The 18,665-nt window shown below is 48.8% G+C and overlaps 1 protein-coding gene across 1 annotated transcript in view; it reads left to right on the top strand.

Moving 5' to 3' along the window:
* LOC308276822 (alpha-tectorin) overlaps nucleotides 1–18,665 on the top strand; it is a gene marked incomplete at its 3' end in the record, with an annotated part of 74,418 nt that overhangs the window by 21,610 nt on the left and 34,143 nt on the right. The window contains exons 7-10 of the mRNA XM_080715730.1: nucleotides 358–928; nucleotides 2,787–3,379; nucleotides 5,109–5,682; nucleotides 11,025–11,626. Of these exons, the coding sequence (XP_080571856.1) occupies nucleotides 358–928; nucleotides 2,787–3,379; nucleotides 5,109–5,682; nucleotides 11,025–11,626 (2,340 nt within the window). The remainder of the gene's footprint in view (nucleotides 1–357; nucleotides 929–2,786; nucleotides 3,380–5,108; nucleotides 5,683–11,024; nucleotides 11,627–18,665) is intronic.

The following is an 18,665-nucleotide window of genomic DNA, read 5'->3' as shown; positions in this document are numbered from 1 at the left end:
GACAACCTGACACTTACTGGATCCTTAGAGGAATAAAGAGGAAAGTCCAGGTGACGAGTCCTTTCAGAGAAGGCTCAGAGCTGGTCTGGAGCCAGACAGGAAGGTGACAACCACCTGGTCCCTAGAGGTGGGTGGCACTAGAAATGCCAGGCTGTCATGACTCAAAGGCACAGTTCCCAGCTGGCCACACCAGCCACTCTAAGTGTGCCTCCAGGCCTTTGCCATGCTAAGAGGTGGACACATGGGTGGCTGTTCTTCCCGGAACTCCAGCTACTCTGCCCTCTTTTCTTGACCTCTGCTGGAACCCACTGCCTGGGAACCTGCTCACCTGCCTTTTATGGTTACTGTTGTTGGCAGGTTAATGACCTGGTGACTTCTTTGCCTGTCACCTTAGACTTGGGGGCAGTGAAAATCTACCAGAGTGGCATGTCTACTGCTGTGGAAACCGATTTCGGGCTCTTAGTGACGTTTGATGGCCAGCACTACGCCTCCATTTCCGTCCCAGGCTCCTATATAAACGCTACCTGCGGGCTCTGTGGGAACTACAATAAAAACCCGCTGGATGACTTCCTCCGCCCGGACGGCAGGCCCGCCATGTCTGTCCTGGACCTTGGGGAGAGCTGGCGTGTCTACCACACGGACTGGAAATGCGACTCGGGCTGTGTGGACAACTGCACCCAGTGCGACGCTGCCACTGAGGCCCTCTACTTCAGCCCTGATTACTGCGGCTTCCTCAACAAGACAGATGGCCCCCTGTGGGAGTGCGGCACGGTCGTGGACCCCACAGCCTTTGTGCACAGCTGCGTGTATGACCTGTGCAGCATCAGGGACAATGGCACACTTCTCTGTCAAGCCATCCAGGCCTACGCCCTCGTGTGCCAAGCCCTGGGCATCCCGATCGGAGACTGGCGAATCCAGGCTGGGTGTGGTAAGGTGGCGTCGATCCCAGTGACCACCTCTCTTGTGCCAGGGGGCAGGGATATGGCGTCGGGGCCCCTCTAACTGCCCTGGTGAAGGCTCATGGCCCTAGAGTGAGGGAGAGGTTGATTTAGTACAAATTATAAAGAATGAAATGAAAAAGGACCTTGACTTTCTACCCTACCCAGTATCGTAGACAGGAAGCAAGGACCCACGGAAGAACAAAACTGTTCTGGAAACACAAAAGGAGTGGCAGGAAACTCATGGCTAGAGGAAGGCCCAGGGCGGGGATGGCCACCCTACAACTGAGTGCCACGGTGGGGTCTCCAGGGCTAGAGGTGGAGTTGAGCAGGTGCAGGCCCTGGCTTAGGTGTCAACACCAGCCTTTGGGACAATAGTTTACCTCCCAAACAGAATCCTTGGCATTGCTCCCTGGCTCTTCTTCTCCACTTTCAGTCTCTTTAATATTGGTCCCTTTGGAGATTTTCAGCTGACCTGTGGTTGCAGGTCAAAGAAAGGGATGTGGAGAGTATAGAAAGGCCCTGTTTGGGGTATGTTCAGAGCAGAGAGGAAAGAGCCCCAACTTTGGGGAAAATTCAGGTTGCTTTGAATTATACTTTTGGAGTAAGCATTTTTTACCATTTAGTTATCTCACTATTTTTTCTTTCATCCCATTTAAAGCTCTCTTTTCCTAGTTATGTAAGAATTTAAAACAAACAACAAATGTGTTGCCTTCATGGCCCTCGGTTTCCTCCATGTGTGTAAATGGAAAATTATAATCCATGCATTTGAGTGCATTACGAAGTGGAGAAGATTTAGAAGTGTCTTTAAATTTCAAGGATAGAGGGAGATTTCGCCCCTGTAAATTCAGGTTGATTGTCATAAATCATCATGTGTCAGACTACTGAGCCACAGTGTGTTTTCCTTGCTCTCTGACTGACCAGTCTTTAGTATGCCCAGAGTAGCTATAGCATGAGTCAGGTTGAGATTGAATATAGCTTCTCTCTGATGCTTTGATAATCCAAGAGCATCTGAATTACCTAACTAAATTTTTATGTAGAATGGCTATATATGTTTTTTTCTAATGGTCTGTGTTTCCATCCCCCACACTTCTCAGTTTAGTAGGACAAATTATATTTCACTCAGAAAACTAGTTTATTAGACCCCTGAGCCCCTGCCTGCTGGATTCAACCAGATTCAAACATTTATGTAGCCTCAGATGCTCTTAAAATAAGAATGGAAGGCTTCTAAAGCGAGGGGGCCTTCAGAGAGCATCTAGTTCCCTCCAGACGCCTGGAGGATCAGGGACACAATTTTTGTCGCTAGTAGCCAGGGTTTTTTCTCATCTTTAACATCCCAGGGAATTCATTTCCACAGTCTGCCTTTATCACACTTAGTGTTTTAAGTCCCTCCCTGTTAGAAAATCTCATGTTTTCAAATTACTCTTCCAATAGTTACTTTTTCCTTTTGTTCTGGAAGTAAGGTTTATGTCCTTTCTGAAGGAGCCAGGCTCTTTCAAGTCAGGTTAGCTCATATGCCCATCCATTGAATCTGGGGATGTCTTGATGTTTGTAGATCAAATAATGACTACTGAGTAACCTAATCTAGTCTGCTGAATATAGCAACCCCGAGTTTAATTTCAGTGGAGATGATAAAATTTGAGTAAAATCTCACAACCCGACAGTGTTGCTCCATAATTCTTAGGAAAGCAGCCATGCTGGTTTCCACAGGTGCCTCCTCCAGTCTCTCTTCCTCAGTGATTGGGAAAGAGCATCTTTTCTCTGGGCCTCTGTGCTTGCTGCACCACGCCTGTTGCTGCCCGGGTCCACTCCCCTTGTGACCGCACTCTTTTCCTCTCCCTGCGTCAGTGTCCACCGTGCAGTGTCCAAGCTCCAGCCACTATTCCGTCTGCACCAGCAGCTGCCCCGACACCTGCTCGGACCTGACAGCCTCTCAGAATTGCGCCACGCCGTGCACCGAGGGCTGTGAGTGCGACGAGGGCTTCGTGCTCAGCTCCAGCCAGTGTGTCCCGCTGCACAAGTGCGGCTGTGACTTTGAAGGCCATTACTACACCATGGGGGAGTTCTTCTGGGCCACAGCCAACTGCACCGTGCAGTGTCTGTGCGAAGAGGGCGGGGACGTCTACTGCTTCAACAAGACCTGCCGCGGTGGAGAGGTGTGCGCAGTGGAGGACGGCTACCAGGGCTGCTTCCCCAAGCGGGAGACCGTGTGCCTGCTCAACCAGAACCAGGTGCTGCACACCTTCGATGGTGCCGCCTACGCCTTCCCCTCCGAGTCTTCCTACACACTCCTGAAGACCTGCCCCGAGCGGCCCGAGTACTTGGAAATTGATATCAACAAGAAGAAGCCTGATGCAGGACCAGCTTGGCTCCGGGGTCTGCGGATCCTGGTGGCTGACCAGGAAGTCAAAATAGGAGGCGTCGGGGCCTTGGAGGTCAAGGTAAGACTCCTTGACCCCTTGGAGGGTCCTCGGACGAGTCTCACCAAGCAAAGGAACTTGAGCTTCTTGGCAGGTTTGCTTTTCTGCCTCTGACCATGAGTGGATTCTAGGAAGCTCCTGGTAGGAGTGTTTTCTTCTGATTAGCACCAAATAAGACTCTACCAGGTGGAAGAATGGAGCAAAGCTGGGATTTCTTGAAATGGATAGAGCAGGGACTGCTCCACATGAGACAAGTGGTTATAGAGTGCCTGCTCTGTGCCAAGCACTAGTCTATGCCTTTGTAAGCAGTGTCACAATCTAGCAAAGGAAATAATATAATTGTTTCACTGTACAGATGGGAAACTGAGGTACAGGGAGGCTATGTAACTCCCTCCAGGGATACAGAGCCACAAAGTAGGATTTGAACCCAGGCAGCAGCTGGCACTGGAGTGTGTGTGTGTGTGTGTGTGTGTGTGTGTGTGTGTGTGAGAGAGAGAGAGAGAGAGAGAGAGAGAGAGAGAGTGTGTGTGTGTGTGTGTGTGTGTGTCTGGGGACTTGTGATATTCTACCTCTGAGCTACACCCCAACCCTTTTGTTGTTGTTTTTTTGAAACAGGGTCTCACTCTAGGTTGCTAAGGGTCTCACTGCATTGCTGAGGCTGTCCTGGAATTTGCGATCCTCCTGTCTCAGTCCCCTCCCAGATACTGGGATTACAGGCATGCGCTTCAGGCCCAGCTGAATCTATACTCTTGGGCCTTGGACTTCACTCGCTCTCCTGTAGAGGGGGCCCATGTGGGTAATGGGAGGGGTGCCTGCCATGCAGAGGTCATTGGTTCTAGAAGGAATAGTGGGAATCACCTAGTGCAAATATTCCCAAAGTCAGTGATACCATCCTCCTGGGGAGAGCTGGAATGATGGGGCACAGTAGTAGCCTCAGATGCAACTGGAGGACATTGAATATAAGGGGGCAGAAGAAGCTTTCAGAGGGGTGCTGAGTGATTTTTTTTTTCTGAAACGAGGGCAGTAAACCAACAAGCTTGGAGATCTTGCTAGATCCCACAGGGCCAGGTGAGGGCCCACTGCTAGCTGAGCAGAGCTAGATGAGTAAAGGGGTCTCCTTCCTCCCGAGAGACAAACATCTCACTCATGGCATCACGTGAGGTCTGGCTCAAACAAGCATCAACCCATAGAACTCAAGGAGCTCTTAAAACACACACCCAGGGACCCAGAGGACTGAGTTCTCATTCCCAAAGACAGGGGTTAAAGTAGTAACAGAATAGCTGGAGATAGATAGGTGGACGCACAGCTAGATCACTATACACATTGGGAAAACCCGAGGGGCTGGGGCAAGGGAATGTGAGCCGTGAAGAGAAAAGAGGGAGCCAGAGAGGTAGGGAGGAAGGAGAGCTGTGGGTGAAAAGGGCGCGCCAGGCATCCACGTGGAGATGCTGGGCAGCAGGAGGAAGTCACTATCTAAGAGATTTGTGCTCACATTTCGATTTTGTTTGTGGCAAGCTTGGGGTCTAGAACACATAAAAAGCAAATGGGAGTTTAAAAAGATAAGAACAAAAACGTTCACAGAGAATAGCTGGTTTCTGTCTGTGGTTTCTGTGGACCGTCACCTTCCTGCTACTTCCCGGAAGAGTTGGTCACCCGGCAGAACCCCCACTTTATCCCACAGCCCCGGAATGGGTGGGGAGGGGGCCCTCTGCCTGTCTTTGGAACTGATGAGGGCCCTTTGAATTTCCAGTTCAATGGTCAGGAAGTGGACCTGCCGTTTCTCCATCCTTCGGGGAGACTGGAGATTTATCGAAACAAAAACAGCACGACCGTGCAGTCCAAGGGCGTGGTGAGCGTGCAGTACTCCGACACCGGGCTGCTGTCCATCCACCTGTCCACCGCCTACTTCAACTGCACCGGCGGCCTGTGCGGCTTCTTCAACGCCAACGCCAGCGACGAGTTCTGCCTCCCCAACGGCAAGTGCACGGACAACCTGGCGCTGTTCCTGGAGAGCTGGGCCACCTTCGAGGACATCTGCAACGGCGAGTGCGGGGACCTGCTCAAGGCCTGCGGCAACGACTCGGAGCTGCTCAAGTTCTACCGCAGCCGCTCGCGCTGCGGCATCATCAACGACCCCTCCAACAGCTCCTTCCTCGAGTGCCACGGGGTGGTCAACGTGACGGCCTACTACCGCACCTGCCTCTTCCGTCTGTGCCAGAGCGGCGGCAACGAGTCCGAGCTCTGCGACTCGGTGGCGCGCTACGCCGGCGCCTGCAAGAACGCGGACGTGGAGGTGGGGCCCTGGCGCACCTACGACTTCTGCCGTAAGTAGGGGCGCGGGGTCTGCCGCGCCCGGAGTCCGCTCGGCCTCCCTTCCCTGAGGGACTGAGCCCCAGGGCGATCCGGTTACAAGGCAACCTCCCCAAGTCCCCGCGCACGCAGAGGCCACGTGGCCCCAAACCCGACCGACTGTCCCCCACCTTTATCTTGTTCTCACAACACTGGGCCTTTTCACTGCCGATCAGTTGGCCATCCCATCGCCTCCTGCTTGTATCTGGCCGAGGGTACAGATGCCATGTCAGAGGACTAGAAATGGCTCTGATGGTCCCGCAGGGGCCTTCTCCTTGGCAGAGAAGGGCCCCATTCATTTCAGTGGGAGGTGGCGGGTCAGGGAGCCTTTCAGGTGTGGAGATTAGCGTCGCTCCCTGGGGCAAACCTGACAAGGTCTATTAAGAGCGCCCAGGGCCACGGTGCAGGCTCCTTATCTTGTCCCGTTCAGCAGGGCAGTGACAGGACCAGTTGTTATTGGAATAGCTGCTAGGGAGACCTGACACGGCCCATCCTTACTTATCCCAATAGCAGGGGCTGGGGGATGCCCAGAGCAAGAATCACTTCACCTGGACTTCAGCACACACCCTCGCCCTGAGATGTTCATCCCCAACACCAAACCAATGCCACCCTCAGGATTCCATCTTCTCTATTTATTTCCTCTTCCTTTTTATCTTAAAATAACTTATTTTGATTTTGAAATGATGTTTTATTTCAAAATAATTCCCAAGTTACATAAAAGTTGCAAGAATAACTATATACACATTACCCAGATTACACCTCTTGCTAGCCTGCTGTCCCACAGTTCCCCCACCCCTTTTCATTTGAGAGTAAGTTGCCTACTTTGTGCCTCTTGTTTCAGTCTGTTTTCTGTCACTGTAACAAAATACCTGAGAATATCAACATGCAGACAGAGAAGGTTTGCTTTGGTTTGTGGTTTCAGAGATCCCTGTACTTTTGGGTCTATGGCAGGGAGCATATTGGGGAGCAAAGTAGTTCACCTATGGCCAGGAATAAATGAGGAAGAGAAAATGTTGGGGGACTGCTGTCACTGCACTGGCCAGAAGATCTCACGAGGCTCTGCTTCTATAAGTTTCCACCATCTCCCAGAAGCTTCAAGCTGGTGGCTTGAACTATATTGAATATTGACTATATTGCTAAATCCTAAACTTCACCCCTAAGTCTTTAATAAGTATTTCCTTAGGATAAAGACATTCTCTTGTATAACTATAGTGCAGTTAGCAACCTTATTCATGGATACAGTAACTTAACATCCATATTCCAATTTTGTCAGTTAGCTCAGTAACATTTTGTGTGTGTGTGGGGGGGGGGTACTGGGGATGGAACTCAGAGGCCTTCTACCGCTGGGCTACACTCCCAGACCTATTTTATATATTTTATTTGGAAACAGGCTCTCACTAAGTTGCTGAGAGCCACACAAAGTTGCTGAGTTGCTGAGGCTGGCTTCGAACCTGTGTGAATCTCCTGTCTCAGCCTCCCAAGCTCTGGCATTACAAGTGTGTGCCACCATGCCTGGCTCAGAACATTTTTTATGACTTTTCTTTTGCCTCAGGACAACAGATCTAGTCCAGGATCACATGTGGACACGTGTTTTTTTTTTTTTTTTTTTTTTTTTTTTTGTCATGGCTCTTCAGTTTCCTTTAATCTGAAACACTTCCTCAGTCTTGTTTTACCTTTTATGACCTTGGCATTTTGAAGGAATGCAGCTCTCTCCTTTAAAATAGAATGCCCCTCATTCAGACTTGGTGTGTCTGTGATGAGCCCCAGCTGCACACCTGCCCGATGCTGCCTCCTGCAGGGGCCACTTGTGATTTTTGTGGGATTTCCTGCTCACGCAGAAGAACACTCTTTCCAACCCCCTTGTGGTGATGCACACTCTGGCCCCTGGTTAGGTGCTGCCAAAAGCCTCTAGCACACAACTGCCATGTATTTCCCCTGCAACCCACTAGCAAATGTTGGGAGATACTTTGAGACCATGAACATATTCTGCTTTTCATTAGAACCCTGCTCCTGGATTCGGTGCCCATGTGGCTCCTGCTTGTATCAGTGTTTTGCAGGATGATTTTAACCAACAGCTCCCTTCCCAGCACCCTCTGCACATCTACCAGTCAGCAGCTGTCATTCTCCTGTAAGCAAGAGCCACCCCTTCTAGCTGTCCATCTATGCACATCCCTCTCTGTCTCTCTTTGTCTCTCATCAATATAGACATGGATTCCTTTTTGTTTCAATAGCCTGTATTTCACATTGCATTTGTGAGTTATTCTGGGTATTAGGTTGTTAGATTTGGCCTGTGAGAACCCACTCAGGCTGGCTCCTATATCCCTTGGGCACGCTTCTGTAATTTTTGAAGCACTTCCTCACTTTCTGATGTAACAAGATGCTCCACATTCATCTCTTAACATTTTCTTTCCAGACTGGAGTCATTCATGACTCCAAGAAGCTCTGATTCCTTTTGATGGGGAGTGTTGTTAAAAACCAGTATCTGGACGAAGGATATCCATAGCTCTTAGGGTGTCTTTGCTTTGCCTCTGACTCTTTCCAAGAGACTTAGGAGCAAACACACACACACACACACACACACACACACACACCACCTCTTTAGATCTCTGATTTCTGAATTTGGGAAGTCTAGCATGTAAGTGGAAGTCTTGGTGGCTCTCATCTCAGCAAGGGCCAGTTATATCCCTAGTGAGCCTTACCCGTCATGGGGAGGCACGAAGAGCAGATGCTGTGAATCCTAAACTGGGCCTCTAGAAGAATTCTCCTTTCATAGTCACCTACAGCAGGCGAGCCACACTGTTTCTATTGACCACCACATCTAGCAAGACCCGGTGATGCCTTCACAAAGCCTTCTCAAATGGACCTCCCAGCATCCTCTTCTGTTCTGCCTCCAGCATATGAAAACGATCTCTATTCCTGCTTTCACACCAAGCTTGCTTGCTCCCTCCTCCTCCTCCTCCTTCTTTACTTTTCATTTTATGTTTTGGTACTAAGTATTGAACCCAGGGGTATTCTACCTCTTGAACTGCGATTCGAGCCCTTTTTATTTTGAAGTGGGGTCTTGCCAAGTTGCTGAGGATGGTTTCAAACCTGCAAACCTCCTGTCCCAGCCTCCCAAGCCCCAGGATTACAGGCTTGTGCCACCACGCCGGCTTCACGCTCAGCTTTTTACTTGTATTTTATTCATGGTACAGAATGACCAAGCCTGCCCCCATACCATCTCTATGTTGTTTCAGGCTATCCCCGTGCCAGCAGGGAGGGTTTGGGGATTGTTTTTGTTCTGCATGGTAAGCCAGGTCAGCCCAGCATGGTGGTGACAGTTCCTCTTTTCCCAGGAGTGATGGCTGCTGAGAACAGCCTGTCACTGTGCCTCATCACCCCAGAGGAGCTGGAGGAGCTCTTGCAAATGGGTGTTTTAGAGAGAGATTGGGCAGCATCAGCAACATGGAATGTGGCTTCTTGGGCAGAGGGCCAGGGATCACATTTGAAATGGCTGGATGGCTCATCCACACCATGTGCACTGGGGTTTGGCAAGGACTAAAGTGTACACATTTATTAGCCAAGTTTCCAGGTCCTGAGGAGTTAATATGACCAGGGTCCTGCAGAATGAGAATCAGATGGGGCAAGAGCTGTAAATCAGGAACACCATCTTCTTTAAACCCAGAGAGAGAGAGAGAGACAACCACTGCTTCTGTGTTCAAATTTTTTCAGCTGGCCTTCCAGTCGGAAGAGGCAAGCTGCCCAATTAAGTAATTTCACCATCATTTCTGAGGCCGGGGGAAGTTTTATTACTCTATGTCTGTATGTTCCAGACTTTCAGACAAATTCAGACAACACAATAAGTCATAAAGCTAGAGCCATTTACATAAGTCATGTTATTTGCTATCGCCATAAACCTGCACTCAGTGTTATAACATTCATAATTTAGAGACAAATGTGAAAATCCCTCTATATGGACATACATAATCAGCACTGAACTAGCCTTCAACTCCAAAGCTGTACGCTATTGTAGTCAACTGAAATGGAGAGAGTCCTTTAGCCCAGAGGAAGAAAAGATTGGCTTCCAGTACACAGTGCAGAACTACTGAGTTTGTACTTGTGGGAGAGCTATTATCACCATGCGATTTATTTCTCTGTAGTGTCCTTCATGTCCTTGGCTTGTAAAGCACTATTAAAGAATGATGGTATGTGTAAGAGCCATAGGAAGGTCTAAAGGCAAGGCCTGGTTTTCTCGAGAAAGGGTGAGTACCTTGGCAGGTCTTTATACTAACACAGAGTCTCAAAGGTAGATTTTTCTGTGCTCCTGGATTCTGTCCTTGCCTCGGACAAATTGTGACCAACTGAAGCAACAGGGAGAAATGGAGTGCTTACTCAGACTCCACGGTGGGCATCAATTGTAATTTTGTGTGCTGTGCTTTCTTGACTCAGATTTGATCCATCAAGGAGGTCCTCCAGGTGGAACTACACTTTGGAATGAAGGGTGAAACATGGTGTAGGTCTGGCTGTGTAGGGGGCTGTGCAGGAGGGAGAAAGAGTGTGAGCAAAAGTGGTGGGCGCCCATGTGTAGAGTGTGGAGAGGAGGAGGCACAGAACACAGAGAGCAGAGAAGTGAAAGGCAGAGAGAAAGGCCTTGGACAGCAGTGTAGAGCGAGAATACCTACAGAAGGCCTGGCCATGCGAAGGAAGGAAGACCAAGGAAAGAAAGAGCACACTGTGTGTTGAGGCTCTGCTGTGGACAGTTAACTAGGAAAACATGGTGCTTACTTAATAAGGAGATATTGAAGCTCAGAGAGTTAAGGTCAGAGTTAAGAAAGCAGCACCCCAAGTCCCTGAGGCCCCAAAGCACATGCTTTTTCTAGCACAAACACACCCTCTCCGGAGGCTGAGTCCCGAGACCTGGCTCTGACTCTCTCTCTCTCTCTCTCTGGTTCTTGCTAGTTAGAGAAGTTAAGTTATTGTACTTTAACTTTCTCACCTGAGGATGGGTGTGCTAAGACCTGCCTTACTGTCCAGGTGGTTGTAAGAAGGTTCAGAAAAGACAGAGAGTACCTGGCAGGTAGCATGTACTCAATACTGGCTTGTGGTCTCAGAATCCCCTACATGGAAAGCTAAGTACACTTAGCAGAGCCTGAAAATGAGGGGTTCACTGGGCCTTCCATCACTCCAGACAAGGACGATGGTGGTGCCAGTCACATAACATTCACTGAGCTCACAGTGCTGGACAGTGTGAACGCAGACACGCGTGCACACGCACGCATGTTTCTGCCTCGGACCTCCTCCCCTTTCTCAAGCCTGTCTTCTCTCTGACCACCCTCAGCTTTGGACTGCCCGGAGAACAGCCATTTTGAGGAGTGCGTGACATGCACAGAGACCTGTGAGACCCTGGCCCTGGGCCCCATCTGTGTGGACAGCTGCTCGGAGGGGTGTCAGTGTGATGAAGGCTTTGCCCTGCAGGGCAGCCAGTGTGTTGCCCGCAGTGAGTGTGGCTGCAACTTCGAAGGGCACCAGCTTGCCACCAACGAGACCTTCTGGGTGGACCAGGACTGCCAGATCTTCTGCTACTGCAATGGCACAGACAACAGTGTCCACTGTGAGACCATTCCCTGCAGGGATGACGAATACTGCAGGGAAGAGGGCGGCCTGTTTCTCTGCCAGGCCCGCACTGACGCCTCCTGCATTGTCTCGGGCTACGGCCACTACCTCACCTTCGATGGCTACCCCTTTGACTTCCAGACCAGCTGCCCACTTGTCCTGTGCACCACAGGGAACAGGCCAAGCTCCGATGCCTTCCCCAAGTTCGTTGTAACTGCCAAGAACGAGGACCGGGACCCATCGCTGGCCCTGTGGGTCAAGCAGGTGGATGTGACTGTGTTTGGCTATAGCATTGTGATTCACCGGGCGTACAAGCACACAGTGCTGGTGAGTAGTCACGGGCCTGCCGCCAGAGGGCAGTCGTGGGCACATGAGGATGGGGTCTTGGGTCTTCAGGCCAGATATAGCAGAATCAGGCTGGTCTAGAATCCAAAGAATACTATGCCAGAGAAGAGAGAAAACTTGGAGAATTTCTGTCACTTTACCTTACAAATTAGGAACCTGAGGCTCAGTGGGTGAAGGGAATGATTTTCCCAAGTCAGGGGCACCAAACTGGGAGCAGAGGCAGCTTTGTACGTGCGCCTTTCCTGTTCTGGCAGGGTACGTTGGAGAGACCATAGACCTAGATCCAAATCGCGGCTTGGTGCCCCCTGTGGAACCTCAGATGGTCACTTAGCCTGCAGCTCTGTTATTCTTCTGTAAGAGGCCATGCCTAGCACACACTAAGTCTCTCTCAGTGCTACTATTTCCCCAGTATACTTCCTCTTTGAAGATCAGAATGATGTTTGCACACTCTGGTCCCCTCACCTCTTCTAGTCTCTCCATTGGCTCCCATAGATTCCTGGTGTCCAAAAGTCTTGGTTGCATTTGGAGCACTTAGGGGCTCTCCTACAGTCATTCTTTCCTGGGCTTCTGGTTCCTATTTCTACCCTTCCCACCTTTTTTACCCCCAATTCCTTTTCCTGGCCATAAAGGCAGGAACATCAGGGCCAAAGAGTTCCTCAAGTGCCCTGCTGACAGCAGCTCCAGCGATGAGCCCAGCTCTTTCTTCTCCAGCATCTTGTCTGGCAGGACATGAAATATGCACAAGCTGGCCAGTAGCCTCTGCTTGGACATTTAGGAGGAGCTGATTTAGGGTGCTCGCCTTCTTGACATTATCCTCCCAGGTCTGTGCCATAACTCACCCATGGCCAAGGGATATATTTTCATCTTAAAAATTCTCAGCTAAACGGGACTAAACTAACTACACCGAGCTAGAGTTCCCTGAGCGGCTCTACTGGTTCATTTCCTTCCTTGGGATTTGCTAAATACGCTCTGACACAGAGAGGGCTCCAGCTTCTTGAACTGTCATCTTTTTATATTTATTGGAAAACCTTCCTTCTTAGCGTGGCAGACAGCAGCCTCACCAAGTCTTTTCTTCTCCCCTTTCTTGGATGAGATGAACCTAAATCCCAATTGTTTTCCTTTAATAGTTTATTTCTGTATCCATTATTGCATCGATCATTGAATTGTTCACATCTAATTTCCTCGACTCCACTTGTGGGGACGGGAACCACACCTCATACCTCTTAGGACAGGAAACACGTCATACAACTTCATGTTGGACGAATATACCGTACCGTGCACCTAGAGACACGAAAAATACTCGTCAAGTGAGTAAATTGGGTGGGATTAGGACCCTTTTCTTCCAATGTTTCTGTGAGTTTTCTCTGGCTACTAGTAACTTCTTTGGTAACTTGAGAAATTAAATGATACAAAGAGGCTAGTTAGGAATGTAGCAGAGACTTTTTGCCACTGGATAGAGGAAACTGCCCATTAATTTCTCTCTCTCTCTCTCTCTCTCTCTCTCTCTCTCTCGTATTGGGGGTGCACTTGCAACCTTATTTTATTTTTTTGTTTTGAAACACGGTCCTGCTACATTGCTGAGGGTCTTGCTACATTGCTGAGACCGTCCCCCAACCTGAGATCCTTCGGTCTTAGCTTCCCAAGTACTGGGATTCCAGGTGTTCTACCATGCCCCAAGTACTGGGATTCCAGGTGTTCTACCATGCCCAGCTCCTCTACTTCATATTCATTATGGGTTAAAACAAATAGATCAGTCATTTTGTCCTGTGGTTTGCACCATATTTGTCCTTTCCCTTTTAGCTTCATTTGATTTATTTCCACCCTTTGGTTCATAAATTTCTATGTGGTTGCTTATCTCCTTGACATTCGCCACCCTTCCCCTTTCTACATTTCAGAGTTTTTATTCTTTTATTTTAAAATATATTTTGCTCCCAGATCCTGTCCCACCTACTTTTTATTGTGAATCATATACTCTGCCCTGTGTTGCAAGCTATCAGCATTTAAGTATCTATATATCTGAGGTTGCATATATTGTTTTTTGAGCTCTTCCTGGTTGTGCATGACTAGGAAGACTCTTGGACCCTCATAAACACTTAATTGTTTTCTGGTTAGCCTTTCTTTCTCCTCTATAGTAACTGGTTCCCCAGTTTCCCTGGGTCTTCCCTTTTCTTTCCTTCCACCTTAGGGTTAAGCCACTAACAGGTCAGAGCACTAACAGTCAAGTTCTCTGTTCCCATATCAGGAAATGCACTCATTGCTGAAGTTAAGAGGTATGATTCTCACTCACATAGACAGATGGACAGGAAGGCATGCATTAGTTTTCTCTGGCTGCTGTAACAAAATACTACTTGAGTGGCTTAAAACAACAGAGACATATTCTCTAGTAGTATTGAATACTGGAAATTCAAAATCAAGATTATGGCAGGCCATGCTCCTCTGAGTCTGGGGAAGAGTCCATCTCATGTAGCCCTCCTACTTTCTGGCACTGTGGACCATCCCTTCCCTGTGGCAGCACAACTCCAGTCTCCAAATCTGCCTTTACAGACATCCTTCCCTCCATGTCTCCCCTCTCTCTGTGTCCACATCTCTTTGTTTTTGAGGACACCAGTCATTGAATTTGGGGCCCACTAAATCCTCTGTGACCTCATGTTAGTTTTGCAGATGCAAAGACAAACCAAATAAGTTCATACTCATAGGTACCAGGGGTTAGGATCTCAACATATCTTTTGGCTGGGCATAGTTCTGCCCACAATAGGGGTCAGTTAGAAATTATTATAAAGGAGAAGTAGAGGAAGGGGTGGGAGTTGTGTTTTTTTTTTTTTTTCCAACCAGGGCTCTTTTAAGTGACCTAGAAATCCTAAGTGCCCAAGCTGGGAACAGAAAAGATAGCTTTCAAACTCCTGACAAGAAGTCCAGGTTCAGGAAGCACTGAAGATTCTTTTCTTTGGGGGCCTGAGGGACAGATATAGCAGTTACTTTGAATTATTAATATGCTTTACAGGATCTGCTTATTCAATGATTTGCATTTGTTTTTCTTGTGCTGTTATTATTAGTCACCATCTCTCCCTGAGCTGAGAGAATAATGGTCATCATAATGACAGTGTAAGATGAAGTACAGGACAAAGCCCAGCCCTGAGCCCCGGGTCACCATGGCGCTCTCAGAGATGGAGGGCAACATGGAAGCAGTGTCTCAGGATGCAAGATCCTCCCATGACTCTGACCTTCCTCTGTATTAAGCAGTACTGCAGGACGTGGGAAAATCTACGAAGCCCAAAGAAGCTAGAAATAAACATGCTATCTATAGACCAAGTGGGGCTATGGGGTGAGTGGAGGAAGGTGAGCCTCCCTGGGGGACACTGGCATCTCTGGGTCTCAGCTGTCCACAGCCAGAGCTGGACAAAGGTAGCTATCCTGCCGCCATGCCCAGGCTGCACGGCCAGGCCAACAGGGAGGTCTGTGGGCTTTGAGGTTTGTGAAAAGTGTCCTTTTCCCTCGCCATTCTGGTGTCCCCTGGAGAAGAGTGAGGTTTTGAGTATTTCTCTGGCTCATTTTAGTTAGACAACTTGTTCTATGCCAAGAAAAATGTCTTGCCTATTCTGTGCCAAGTGAAAATTTCTTGAAAAATGGCATCAAACATGACAATGGAAAATATAGGCAAGTATCAAACATAGCTTCTGTCCTGAAAGAGCAGAGTCTAGAAGAGACAGACCTTTTAAGAGTCTGTGCCAGTGGAATATGAAGTGCTATGAAATGGTTCTCATAGAGGGCCACGGTAGCGCAGAGGCAGGGTTGGCTTCAGGGAGGGCTTCCTGCAAGAGGTGACCAGATCTGAGCCCAGAAAGAATATATCTGCCAGGCTGAGAGTGAGATGAAGACGTCTACAAAAAGGGCCAGAAAGTAGCAAGGCATGGGGTGTGAGGGATGATTAGCTGTAGAAGGAGACCAGGGCCAGGTGTTTAAAGAAAAACTCTACAGAAATTCTGATGTCTCATCTTATATCCTGTACAGTCTGCCTTCCATATCCATGGGTCTGCATCTGCAGATTCAACCAAGTGCATAAATGGTGAGTGTGAAAAATGTGTGTGTGTGTGTGTGTTGTGTATTATACATCTATTATATGTTATATGTAATTGCATCTGTTCTGAACATGTGCAGGGTTTTCTTTTTTTTTTTTTTTTTTTTGGTCTTTGTTTCCTAAGCAGTACAGTATAACAATAACTTACACAGCATTGTATTAGTTATTATAAGTCATTTAGAGATGATTTAAAACACAGGGGAGGATGGGTGTAGGACTTATGCAAATATTATACCATTCTCTAGAAGGGACTTGAGCATCCTTGGGGTTTGGTATCCACAGGGTTCCTGGAATCAGTCCCCTGTAGATACTGAGGGATTATTATACTTAAACATTTAAAATATGTTTTCCTACACTCATCCCTATACCTTCTTCATGTCCTCCTCCATCCACCAAGCCACGTTGCTGTGCCAACCACCTCCTTTTTCTCTGACCTGCTCTCTCTCAGCTCTATCTTTCCTCTCTCTCTCTCTCTCTCTCTCTCTCTCTCTCTCTCTCTCTCTCTCTCTCTCTCTCTCTCTCAGATTTTGGGCAGTGGTGGCACAATGTGGGTGCATTCACGGGTGTCAGGGACAGAGACATGACAAGCCCATTGGGGTTGGAGGGTGTACGTACCTTTCTCAGGGACATCCTTGGCATCGACAATATTTGTAAGCCTTTTAGCTTTAATCTGGTCATTCCACGCGCCCTCCCAAGGGTTGGCTCCCATGTGACACCAGGTAGCCAAGAACACAGAGTGCTGGGGATGCAAGCTGGCACACCAGCCTTTGAGTACACAGCTCTGGTTCCTGGATGTGAACCTTCAGGGCAGGGCAGAGTCTCTGGGCCAACTTCCCTCAGTCACCTGCAGGGTCTGTGTTCTGTGTTAGCACAGGACCACCTCCTACCTCGGGGCCTCTTGGTTGAGAAAGCTGAGCTCATGGCACTCTCTCTTTTCTCCTCCCATCCTTCAGGCACTCTGTCTCTTAATGCCTCGCGGTTGCATCCTCTTCCCTATTCTCTTCCAGGCATGGAGGATGCGGCATCTCCTCTCCTCCCAATACCTTTCCCTCACCTATGCTTATCGTTTTTGCCTTCCCAGGGGCCTGACCCATTTGTCATCTCCCCTCCTTCCTGTCTTCAGCCTTTCCCTTTCTGTGAGGTCCTTCTCTTCAACCCATAAACATGCTCATTCTAAAGTCAACCTTGACCTCGGCCCTCCTCCAACTGCGCCCCAATCTCTCTCCTCTGCTACCGGCTGAACTTGTTTGCTACTTGATTCGCTGTTTTCTTCCATAAACTGGCTTCATCATTCTACTTAGATTCTCTTACGACGATTATGGATGACTTTTGTTATTTTTGGAAAATAAACGGGCATGCTTCAGGTTTTATGTCATAGCCTCTTTGCCACATGTGACCCTAAAGATGAGCCCCTCCACACCTCCATCTTGGGAATGTCTTCCAGCACATCTCCAAGCACTGGATTGTGGCGATTCTTCATATTTGCGAGGATTCTCCCCTCATTTGGGCCTTTGTCGGGGTGTGCTCTTTCCCTGGAATTCCCTCTTCTAACTCGCATTCCTCTTTGACTGGCCACCTCCTGCTCATCCTTTGGGATCCGCGTGGGCCTCATCTTCTGCCTCCCTGATTCTGTCCCAGGCTGAAGCTGGTGCCGGCGCATTTGTTTGCATCTGTCATTGCTTTCATTGGATGATCATGTTATCTGTTTATACTCTTCTCTCTGCTACATGTCAGTGAGCTCTTAGAGAAAAAGGCCCTAGGCTGTAGACCAGCCTCACACAGAGCCTGTGGGTATGCTTGGTGTGGAGGGAGGCTGGCTCTGAGAGGCAAGGCCAGCTCCTGCAGAGCCCAGTGGGATGTGTGAGCACAAAGGCCTTTTCTGGAGCTCTGGAGAGGGTTTTAAGTGTTGGATGAACTGCTTGCTGCTGTATTTTAAAAATGGCAGGTGGAGGCAAATGAAAGAGAGGTGCAGGCCTTGAACCAGGGAGACAGGCAGGTCAGGGTGTCTCAACCAGGCAGGAGCTGTGGAGAGGGGGAGGGGTCAGCTGGATCAGAGGCAGAGGAGGTCCAAGAGCACCATCAGAACACCTGCTTCTCCTGCGAGGAGGCTCACCTCCCCCACCCCAGGGCCAGGAGCAGGTGCAGGGCTCTGTTTTACAGAAAGCCCTCACTCAGCCCCAGGCTGCTGTAGGATGTGGCTCATCTGAATCAGAATAGTTCCAGGTCAGAGCAGTCCTGGAGTTAAATGTTGAGGGATTTCTCCATTGTCTGAATGTAGAAATATATAGGAGGAAACATATGTCAAGTGAGGCACTGAGGGTGAAGCCCTGGGCTGTGCTGCTGCCTGGGGATGCCAGGGGGAAGTGGAGATAAAGATGAATAGACCGTGGTCCCTGCCATCCCATTGTACATAATCTTGTAGGTGAGACAGAAACACATGCAACCAACCCTAATGTAAAGGAGGTTGTGGTGTGTGCTTCAGTGGCAGCGTGCGCCTACCTGGTCTTGGCTGAAAGTGGAGAAGAATATAAGAGAAATATTTTATAATGTGCTCTGCTTGTCTAGGTGAGGGATTAATTCTTTAATTTTTTTTTTTTTTTTTTTTTTTGGTTCTGGGGATTGAACTCAGGGGCATTCTACCTCTGAGCTACATCCCCAGTCCAATTTTATTTTTTTGTCTTGATCTAGGGTTTCACTAAGTCTCTGAGGGTCTTGCTAAATTATTGAGGTTGACCTTTAACCTGTAATCCTCCTTGTCTCAGCCTCTCAAGTACTGGGATTACAGGCATACAGCACCACATCCCCCCAAAAAGAGTGATTAATTATGACCATGGTCTTGGACTCAGAAAATCTTTCTCTCCAGGAGAGGTGACACTGGAGCAGGGTTGGGAGGAAAAGAGAGAAGCTGGCAGGTGAAGACTGGCTTGCCAGGCACAGCTACTGAAG

Source organism: Muscardinus avellanarius (assembly GCF_963383645.1).
Source record: "Muscardinus avellanarius genome assembly, chromosome: 1".
In the NCBI taxonomy this organism is placed as follows: domain Eukaryota; kingdom Metazoa; phylum Chordata; class Mammalia; order Rodentia; family Gliridae; genus Muscardinus; species Muscardinus avellanarius.
The sequence above is the reverse complement of the archived record's forward strand: the minus strand, read 5'-3'. Positions and strand labels throughout refer to the sequence as shown.